Source organism: Phalaenopsis equestris, unplaced genomic scaffold (assembly GCF_001263595.1).
Source record: "Phalaenopsis equestris unplaced genomic scaffold, ASM126359v1 Scaffold000399, whole genome shotgun sequence".
In the NCBI taxonomy this organism is placed as follows: Eukaryota; Viridiplantae; Streptophyta; class Magnoliopsida; order Asparagales; family Orchidaceae; genus Phalaenopsis; species Phalaenopsis equestris.
In genome coordinates, this window is record NW_018164841.1 from 21,306 (window position 1) to 32,593 (window position 11,288).

The following is an 11,288-nucleotide window of genomic DNA, read 5'->3' on the forward strand; positions in this document are numbered from 1 at the left end:
TCTCAGACTATATCCAACAATCGAGTGGTGCTCCAGTTATATCCCATTTCTTAAGTGGTGATTACCTTTCGTCGTCCTTCCCACATCATTCCCCATCGCCTAGCTTTGTTATAGTCACCACCATAACACTTGTCCATATTGTTTTATCTACAAATTTCCCCTTCAAGACCACTCTTCCCTTCCCTCATCCTCACCCCATTAATCCCGGTGACTTAGAATTGCCTTCTCTCAGCCATATTATTGTTCCACCCACATAGAGCCACCCTCTAGGTAGCATGTATGCTATTCCAACCACCCAAAACATCCTCCCTATAGCCTCATTGTTGTTTCAATCACCCTCCTTACTTGGTAAGACCCTGGGAGAGCAAGTGGTAAGACCCTGGGAGAGCAAGTCACCGCCATCGTTCATTATTTTCCACTATTATCTAGCCACCCCTTCTTGGTTTAAATTGTCAGGAAAATAAACGGGTGTTATTTCCTCATCATACCCGCTATTTGTTACACTACCCACCCCTTTGTGGTTGTTATTGTCAGGACAACAAGCAACTGCCATTTCCTCATCATACCCGCTATTTGATACACTTACCCATCTTGCCACTGCCCTTCCATGCCTCTAATAGCCACCACCACCACCTCAAATTCACCCCAACTGTGTCATATATGTTGTAATTTCTTATGACTTCAGTAATATTATTTGTTTTCCCTCTTCTTGTAGTTTATTCTTGTTATTATTTGCTTTCCAAGCAAATCTAACATTAGTCTTATCCTAGTATTACCAAGATTAATCCACACAAAAAAAAATTTCCCACGCTAAACCAAATATAAACACCCCTTTTCACCTCTCCAAATCTAAACCCTAAACATGCTACCGAGAAGACAAGTATCAGATATCATTAAAGATCTTACCATGGAACAGGTGTAGTGAGAACTCCAACAAATTCAATAAAGGCTTGCTAAAATTGAGGAAGGGAGCCAGAGGAGGAAATCGTCAACCATGATGGTGAGATTTGAGGGAGGGAAAAAAATATAAATCCATTCAATAGAGATGATTCAAATAAAGAGGAAGGCCACAATGCTTTGGAATTTAACATTAAAGGTGGTTGAGAAATGAAGTAACTTTTAGAGAATAAAGAGATCTGGGAGTGAAGGTAAACCTATTAAATTTTGAAGACAGAATGAATCTAGATAACTTCGTTTAATGGTTTTAGACTGTCGAGAGAATATTTTAATAGAAGTTGTTAGCGAACAGAAAAGTGAAACTTATTATCATAAAACTGAAGAATAATGCTTCTCTCTAGGGGAGAACCTTATTATCATAAAACTGAAGAATAATGCTTCTCTCTGGGGGAGAACCTAAAGAGAGAGAGAGAGAGAGAGAGAGATACATAGAAGAGGGTCAGATTAAGATCGCCACTTGGGAGAAGATGAGGAAAGAGATAAATAGGAAGTACCTACCTCACTCTACAGCCAGGACATGTTCTTGAAGCTCCACCCCCTATGGTAGAGGTAATTGTCAGTGGAGGAGCTCATGGAAAAATTTGAGCAGCTTAAGCTAAAATGTGAGCTGACAAAATCAGAGAAGCACATGACAGCCAGGTACTTGGAAGACCTAAAGCTTTCTATCAGTCATGTGGTCCAGCAACAACCTTATTGCTCATTGGGTGATGTTCAAATATTGGCACTAAAGGTGGAGAGACAACATAAGCAGATCAGGCACACTTGCCAGCATTTCAGGCACACTATGGGGTTGGCCGACGATCAAACTTTTATATATATATATATATATATATATATATATTGTTGGCATCCAAAGACATCCTAAATAAATAGAACCAGAACAAGCAAAGAGCAATCAAAGACATTAATAAACAATATTGCCTGCAGGCAAACGAAAACATGAAGTGCAATTACAGCCCACTCAGAAAAGAATCAACTTTAGCTTAAGATAAATGAAAACAAAGTACACTCTCTTTTTAAGTTCCAAAAATGGCAGAAACATATTGCATATAAAATTCCATGTAAAGCAACAGATTACATTTTCCATGAAGTTACTTTCAACACCAAAAATCTTGTAGCAACACACAATAGACTCCAATCCTTCACAACAGATTTTTTTTCAATAACTAGTAAAATAATACCTGAGCTTAATCAAACTTCCTATCAGATTGCAAAGTATTCCCTCGCTGCTCCAGATAAGGCCTTATAAATGTTCTCCTCCACCATACCTCAAAAGCTCTTTGAAGATTTGGACAGTTATCACCAACTTTCAGGAAACTGCCCAACCAAGAAAGCATCATAGTTTGCTGATCTTCCAACGGAAGAGTCAAAATGGTTCGTCCAATTCCTTCTTCCACAACTTTACGGTCAAAAGACCGACATCCATGCTGCAACCAGCCATAGTCGTCAATAAGCTGCTGCAACCAAACTTGCAAAAGCATTTGACGAACATCCTTCGACGGAAGCATCTCCCCTTTTCCAATGCCAACAAAAATCCTAGCAGTGATACAGCTAATGAGATGCCGTGACACAATTGATAGTTTAGAATGTAATGAAGCCAGCTCTTCCTGGTTTGCCCAAATAACTACAAAATCATCTGCTATACGCCTATCAGATAAAATCTCAACCAACCATAGAAGATTATCTGCCTCAAGAACTATCTGTCTTGTGATAGTTTCTTTTTTTAATAAATCCTTCTCTACAAAATCAGGTTCAGATGCTTCTCTAAATAGAAGCAAAAGTGACTGTAAACAGGTTTGGCAGGAATTGTACAAGGTCTCTGAACATATGTCAGCAGATCCACTCATCCACTGGTTGTTTTCCTTGAGCAGTTTCAGCACTAAAACCTTCATCTCGCGTCGACCTTTGTCTTCATTGCTTTTGAGTACGAGTTCCAATATACGAGCAAGTGTATCATTGGGAGGGTAGGAAATATCTGAAGAGACTCGTTTCAGGATTGGACTAACTCCGTATTTATCAATTCCAAGACAACGAATAGAAGATACAACGTTTTCTTCCTCATCTCCAACCCAGGGAACTGCTTCCAAGTAATCCAAGCAAGACTTAACGCACAATTGAAAGCCAAGTGCTTCAGCAACCTGTAAAAGGTTAATTTTCATACATGTGACCAAATGCTATCAAGATGTGCTACTGATAACTAGGAAAAAGATGACAAAAACAATTATACTAAGAGTAATTATGTGAGAAAATCACTAGCCTTATTCAACCAGTTTTTAACAGCAGGTTAAGGAAAGAACCAAATCCAATATTTCAATCAAGTCGGTAACTTGAGTTTGGAATATTTTTCAAATGATACACTTAATAACCGTAGCACAAACAATGTGGTAAGCTTTTTGAAGCAAGTTGTTCTAGCATTATTTTCAAAGCTCATAATAACTTTTATTGATGACAATCATAAGACATAAGCACAACATATTCTAGTTTGGATGTACATTTTTCACAATGTACTTTTTCAAGCAATATTACGGGTAGCGCTTTATCAAATCCCGGAATCGTTTTAGTCTTCCTAACCTTAATTCTTGCTTTTGACTATATATCAAGGAGGTTAAGCTTTTTTTTTAATACCTATCATAGTAACTTTTCTTATAAAGGAAGGTTAGGGATTTCTCATCTTGTTCATGCGGATGATCATGTGATTTTTATGAATGCTAAGAAAACTTCTATCAAAAGGCTTTGGAAAGAGCTGTATCAATTCCAGGAGGCCTCGGATATGAGATTTAATATGGCTAAATGCATTTCATATTGTCCTAGAAACATTTCTTCTTTGAAGAAGAACTGGATTCAAGAGTTTACTAGTTGTGTTGCAGGTGAACTTCCTTTGACTTGCTTGGGTTTCATGATGGACAAAGGAAAAAATAATGAGTCAATTGTTTATGAATTTGTTGGATAAGGTAAACAAACGAATCAATTGGTGGGATAACATTTTCTTATCTATTGGAGGCAGGATTACCCTTGTTAAAAGTATCATTACTCCTATCCCTTTATATAATATGCTAATTATGAAATTGTCTGGTAATTTATGTGATAGATTGGAAAAATTGTTCAACAAATTTATTTGGGCTCGTAAGGATCATAAGGGGCATTGGACCAATTGGGAGAAAATGTGCAAACTTGTTAGTGCTGGTAGTTTGGGCTTCAGGTGCCTTAAAGACATTGTGAAGAAAAAATTTATGGATGCGATTTAGGGCTGGTAACTATCTTTGCGCAAATGTGATGGTTGCCATCATCTAACTATTACGGTTTCTAAAAAGTACTCTGTTACTTGGAAAGAAATGCTTAAAGTCTCTTTGGAGGTTGAGAAATTAATCTGTTAGGATTTTGACATTGGTAATTGCACCTTTTGGTATGATGATTTGAAGGGAAATGGTGCCTTGGTGAACTACTATGGAGGACCTTTTGATATTAACTTTATTGTTTCTGATTGCTGGAGGAGTGACAGTTGGGATGAGGGAGTGTTGTTAGATAATGTAAGCATGGATGATGGTTATATTATTACCAACATTCCTATTTCTCAAAATATGCCGAATAAGCTGAAAGTTAAAGGGAAGTTTGGTATGTCTATCTCGAATATTTGTGCCAATTCATGTCAAAATTTTAAGGGGAAAGATCTTAAATGGATTTGGAATCCATTAATAAAGCCTTCAGAATCCATTTTTTTCATTTGGAGATTATTTTATTACCTATTTTTGGCGGATGATATTTTGAAACATAAAGGATTGAGAATTCCTTCTTGCTATGTTTTATGCCTTAAAGAGGAAGAATCAATTAATCATATTTTCAATTCTTGTGGTTTTGCTAACAAAGTTTGGAAGCTGGTTTTCAGGTTCTTCAACAGGAGTTGTTATGTGATGCATATGGACTCGGTGGAGAAACGCTGTAATGTTTGGAGAAAATACGGTGATAACATTTTTTCGAAAATCGCTCTTATTATTTTCTGGTTTCTTTGGAAGATGAGGAATGTTGTTAAACATGAAGACAGCTGCGGTGGTTACTAGTATGTTCTCTCAAATTATTATTTTTGTGCATAAAGTGTTGAAATTTGGAATTATTAAAAAGCCTCTGAACATGTATTTCAGGTCTTTTTGAAGCTAAACTTACGTATCTTTGAATATTCGGTCTACTATTAGTTTGATTCTCTGGAATGCTCCGGTTAGAGTTATAAAAATTAATGTTGATGGAAGTTTTAAAAATCAAGATGTTGGTTGTGGTGGTGTTTTTAAAGATTATTTTGGCAGTTTCTGAGCTTGGTGTGAGGCTCCATTGGTTCATGTTTCTCATTTGTTCGTTGAAGCTGAAGCTATGGTGAAAGCCTTATATATTGCTAAATGTTGTAAATATAGGAAAATTCAGGTCGAGATGTAATCACTTTTATTGTGGAAATTTTGTACGTTAAAGCTGGAGTATCCGTAGAATATACAGATGCAAATGAAGAAAATTTTTTAGCTCGCATCGAATTTACATAACTCTTGGTCTCATATTGTTAAAGAAGGTAATAAACGAGCTTATTGGTTGGCTCGATTAGGTTGTTCTTTGCATAAGGTGTTTGTCTCTAATTCTTTACCATTTGATTTGTCTTATTCTTTTACAAGGTGATAGGATTAATTTGTCCATTTTTTGAATTTTTCCTTCTATTCTTAGATTTGTTGTGTATGTTGTAACTCTCGGTGGAGGGTCCTTAGATTTTATTTGTGTAAGTTGTATTTTGGGGTGTATTAGGAACCTCCAGCCGGCTATTTTACCTTTTGCTTAGTACCAATAAAATTCCCTATGGTGTTCCTAAAAAAAAATCTTCCACACAATGGCATGCCCTGAATGTTTGGTTGGTAGTGTCGTAAAAACATTTTTTTAAAGGGCACAGAAAAAATCTAATTCAAATGATTTAGGTTGTTTAGTTTGTTTTGATAAAACTGTGTAGTAAAGTTTGGCCTGAATAAAAACATAAGACAAAATAAACTAGCGCATAAACCAAAAGAAGGCAAGCAAACGGTGTTTATCGAATTTTGATCTTGAGCCAAATTCATTTCTCTTTCCAATACTAATGAAACACTATAACATCTTCTAATGTGGGAAAAACATTCTATCGAATGATAGGCTATCATCTATAAGTTAGATTTGGACAATAACAGTTGATGCGTGCTAGAAGATTAGCTGCAGTAGAGTAATGAATTATCCTCTTAGCGTTGTACGAGAATCCAGCACAAGCTCGATAAAAAGAAAACAACCAGTAGAAACAGTACAAGTTTTTAGGTGAGAACATAGAAAGAGAAAAAATCACAGGGTCTGACCCAGTCAAAATAATCTACTATAAATTAATAATTACATGCACAAGTCATTGTCCCATAGGAATGAGAGAACTACATACTTTCTCAAAATACAATATTTGTGGCATAGTGATTAGGGGTGATTGTAGTTAGTAATAGTTGTTGGGAATCCAATATCCTGTCTCTAAGTGGTGTTGTTGTCCGCTGTTCAGGACGACGTGTTGTTTCGTTGGGTGGTTCGTTGTTCCACAATGTGTTGTGATTCCGCAACGCACGTTGTGGCCACCAAAGGGATTTCGGCGCAAAAAGTAGGCGGTAGCCGACGGTGGTCGATAGTGGCCGAAAAGTGATTGTTGATGATGGTCGGCGACTGCAGGAACAAGGGACATTCAGTGGACCTTCGGAGTAGAATGTAGGAGCTCCACTTCTCCTCCAAGATTTGGTAATCCTCGGGCTTGGGGTCTCGATCTCTCCTCAAGGGGGAATAGCTCTGTTTATAATGTTTGGGCTACAAATAAGAAAAAGTATATGGACCACTCAATAAAATGGCCGAGAGAGAAGCCCTCGATTGGACGTGTTCTATGGACATCGAGGTCTTAATGGTGTCAAAATTGATTAATCGTAGGCTTGTTCGATTTGTCTCGTCAAGATGCTCGATTTAACTATAAAGTTATCAAATTTGGAATTCATTTGGCCTTCCAATTAGGCACATGAAGCTTTCAAAATCTGCATAATGGCTTTATCTGGGCTTGATTTGATTAGGATTTAACCAATTTGTGTCATCACGTTTGTCTCATTGAGCGGGTCAATTTGACTGTAAATTTGCTGAAATCGAAGTGCTAGATGAATCCTAATTGAAATTTAAATAATCATTGCTCAAAAATGTCTCGAGATTTGTGTCACGCCTCGAGATTTATGTCAGATGATTGAAATTTGTTAATGGTGCATTTGTTATCCCCTTGTTTTCAAGGAAGACTAACTTTATTATCCGAAAATATCAAATTCTGGAATACTTTATTATTATTATTATTATTATTATTATTATTATTATTCATTTATATATATATATATATATATATAAGGAATATAAGGAACTGAGCTCAGCTCAGTTGACGTGGGAATGTTTTCCTTGCCACGACCTGGGGTTCAAATTCGGCTAGCAAATAAATCCACAATACTTTGTCGTCGATCGAAGGCAAGGTTGCATGGTAGCGCCGGAGCTGCACAGCTGGAGACAGCAAAGCGGAGGCCGAGGCCAGAGCGGTTAGAACACGGAACGAGTCAGCGAGTTGGCAGCACGAGCTATGCATGGGCGAGCGAGCCAAATGTTGGCCTTGTGGGGCCCGCACTCTGGCCCAGCAAAGCTATTTCGTGGTTCAAAGGGTTGGTAACATCAGTGATACAAGGCTTTCAAATCTGATGACGGTGATTAAGTTGTGTGGTGAGGCGGTGAATCAGAAGATCCAAGCCAAGATTCGAGATCCAGTGCCTAGATTAGACGACTAGGTTCAAGAGGTGGGATCCAGCCAACCAGAAATTAGGCAAGCTTGGGCTCGAAAATAGCACGTTTTAGGCTCTTGGGGTCTATAAAAGGCGGCCCAATGAGAGTATGACCACATGAATGAGGAGAGAGAGACCTAAGGGCTAGCAAGAGGGAGAAGGTGGAGAGAGAGGCCCATAAAAGAGGAGCGAGAAAGAGAATGTGAAGAAAAATGTCCAAGGAGGATAGAGAGGGAGTAGGGTTAAGAAATATTTGGAGTTTCCTCATTGTGCATTCCATATGGGGGGTTTCATGTTGTTTGGAGCCCAAAAAGGAGCCACAAGGTAAGGAAAAAGTTGAATTATCCGCGCCATGTGTTCCAAAGTGGCTTCTTCATGAAGGAAAAGTTGGGAGCTTCTCTGTCATGAATTATGGAGGGGATTTTGTTGCATTTAAGTCGTGTATTCTGAAGGGGGTTTTTTGTTGTGATATGTCGACACCTGGCCCGCTCCACCCCCACACCCACCCCAAATGTTTTCTACCATTATGAGAGTTAGAGGAGGATTCAAAAGTTTGAGGTGAAGTCGACCCTAATGAAGACCGGCTTGAGATTATTTCAAAAGAGGTATTACTTCTCAAATGATATCATGGTAAAGATTCATGCCCCCAACTGATCGAGCGCACTCCCCTCACCTTAAATATATTATCATTTATGAGGTGACTTTGTAGGTTGGCTTGGGAGTTCAACCAGCAACCGAGCTGCTCCACATTCTGAGAGCTACCAGAGTTAGTTTCTCGCAACTTACCTGTCAAAAACAACCAATCTTCATGGGTAGATTGCTAACTAACCAAAGGAAAATATGTTGAGCCTATTTTACACTGTTTTTTATGATATTACACTTTAAAGAAGGATATTTTTGATGTTTTGTTGCAGGTATGATTAATTATGATCATTGAGCAAAAAAATGCAAAAACAGTGCAATTTGAAGCAAAAACGAGCAAGAAATGAAATTTTACTCTGTCACCTTTCGATAAGTCTTTCGATGCTTAATCTCTTTTACACTTCTTACATATTTTTGAATGAGATTACACTTTAAAAGAAGGTTGTTTTCATGCTTATTTTGTAGGGCTAACTGTTAGGAACACAACGCAACTGAAATAGGGTGAAACGGAGCTAAAACGAAGCCAAAAGAAGCGAAACGGTGGAGCTGTGCAGTCTGCTCGCCGACAGCGCCAAAACGGGGCTTTTTTGAAAGAGTTCTTGTGGCAACTCTTCAAACTTCATCCCTACACTTTAAAAGTTAGAAAAAGAGGATTATATGTGAGAGGAATGTTAGAAAAAGTGTGGAGAAAGTTTAGGGTTTTTAGAATAGGAGTAGAAATGTATATTTCTATCCTTTTAGAGAGATTGGAGAGGAGATTTTGAGAGAATTTGTAAGGAGATGTTCTAGCATTGCATGGATCGGCGGGAGACTTTGTGGGAGAGATTTTCTTCTTTCTTTCAAATGAAAAAAGATAAGTATTGTGTTCTTCATTATCTTATGGTTTTGTAAACACTTATCTAGTAAATTTGTTTTGATCAAATGAAGTGTTCTTCATTATCTTATGGTTTTGTAAACACTTATCTAGTAAATTTGTTTTGATGAAATAAAGTTTTCCGTTGTGTTTTTTTCGTGCTTTGTGATGTGTTTTTCTTACTCTCTCTTCTTGTTTGGAAATAATGGTATGAGATGATTATGTCATTGTTTTCATTTTACTTTTCTCTTGTAATGAGTAGAATTCATGTCTAAGATTTTGTGATGCATGTTAGAAGCGGATTTAATTATAAATGTGATGATTTTTACTTGTACTTTATTTACATACAATAAAGGTCTGTTGTTGTGTTAAAATTTATTGTAATTTCATTGATCCGAAAGGGCGGTGTAATTCTCAACAAAGTGGAACCAGATTCAAATTCCATAGATGGTTACGTTCATGGGAGTTGAGTGCAAATAAATAAGAAAATATACTTTGATGGGTGTAGAATTGGAGATTTTAGGGTGACAGACTAAAATCTTCAATTCGGTCTTATTGTTTGAGTACTGAAGCGGAGATGTTAGCCCTCATGCGATGGGAACGTGGGAGCTCTGAAATGAGAGTCGGTATCCTCCCAGCCTAGCCACGGATTTAGTAAACAAGCATAGGATTAGTCAATGTTCTTTATGTCTCGACCAAAGGATAAAGAATAGGATTGCTCCTATTTGACACATACAATATTTAATGCATCTCATTCCTTTACATTATCCAATTCATTACATAAGAATAGTAGTTTTTAGTATCTCAATATTCTCCAAACTAACTCATCCAACCATCTTTAGAATTAATATTTGCATTTAAGAGTAGTTATTAGTTGTGTTAAACTTAAGACTTACATTTAGGAGTATTTGTTAGTAAAACCTCTTAAATCGCACTTTCAAACTAAGGACTAATAGTAGTAGATTAGAATTTGACTAAGAACCTCTTACCTCGCATCTCTGCGGGATCGATAAACGGGACGGGACTCCACTAGAGCCCTGTATTACTTGAGCGATACGTATACTTGCTTTTGAAATTGTGACTTTACAAAATCAATATAAATATATAAATCTGGGTTCATACTTTCTGACATATTAAAAGTTGCATTAAGTTTTTGGCGTCATTGCCAGGGGTTTAAATCTAGTGGTGTCAAATTTTTGTATTTTTAAGCATATATAAAGTCGCTGTCAAGTTTTTGGCGCCGTTGCCGGAGAATCTTCGGTAAGAACTTTAGGAGAATTTTAGTTGAAGTAATTAGGCTTAGACTTGGAATACTATAGTGTCGTAAAAAAAAAAAACTATTTTTGTGTGAAAAGTGTTTTTATATGAAAAAGTATAAAAAAATTTATTTTTATGAAAAATAAGGTGTTCGTGAAAATGTTTTGCTGTGTTCAATATATTTCATATGTTATTTTTTAATTATTAATGTATTGTTTGTTGAGTTGCGTATTCAAAATAAAGGATCTGCAGGACTTGTGTCTTATGATCCCCAGTTTGAAAAAAAAGAAAAAAATAAAAATACAAAGAGGACTCGAAAAACTAGAAATGAAAATGAAAAACTTTCAAAATAATAACATGAAAAATCATCATACTTCATTGAGGGATTACGTAAATCCTACGACAGATAAAATTCACTCAAGTATACAAAACCCTGTCGTAGAAGCTGACTCGTTTGAAATAAATCCTGAGATTATCCAACTGGTGCAGAATAATCAGTTTAGGGGAACTCCTTTGGAGGATCCCTATTTAAACTTATCAAATTTTGTAGAACTTTGTGCTATATTTCATTATAACGGTATGTCAGACGATGATGTCAGACTAAGGCTTTTCTCTTTCTCACTAAGGGATAAGGCTAAAATGTGGTTATACTCATTAGCACAAGGCTCTATTAAAAATTGGGAGGAGTTAACTCAGAAATTCCTAACTAAGTATTTTCCACCTTCAAGGAATACTAAACTTAGGTAAGATATTATCTC

At 36.8% G+C, this 11,288-nt stretch overlaps 1 protein-coding gene across 3 annotated transcripts in view; it reads right to left on the reverse strand.

Annotated features, from left to right (window-relative positions):
- Positions 1-1,920: 1,920 nt before the first annotated feature.
- LOC110026731 (BTB/POZ domain-containing protein At3g50780) overlaps positions 1,921-11,288 on the reverse strand; it is a 45,426-nt gene continuing 36,058 nt past the window's right edge. For all 3 annotated transcript variants that reach the window (XM_020727813.1, XM_020727814.1, XM_020727815.1), the window contains exon 3: positions 1,921-3,095. In XM_020727813.1, the coding sequence (XP_020583472.1) occupies positions 2,145-3,095 (951 nt within the window). In that variant the 3' untranslated portion in view covers positions 1,921-2,144. The remainder of the gene's footprint in view (positions 3,096-11,288) is intronic.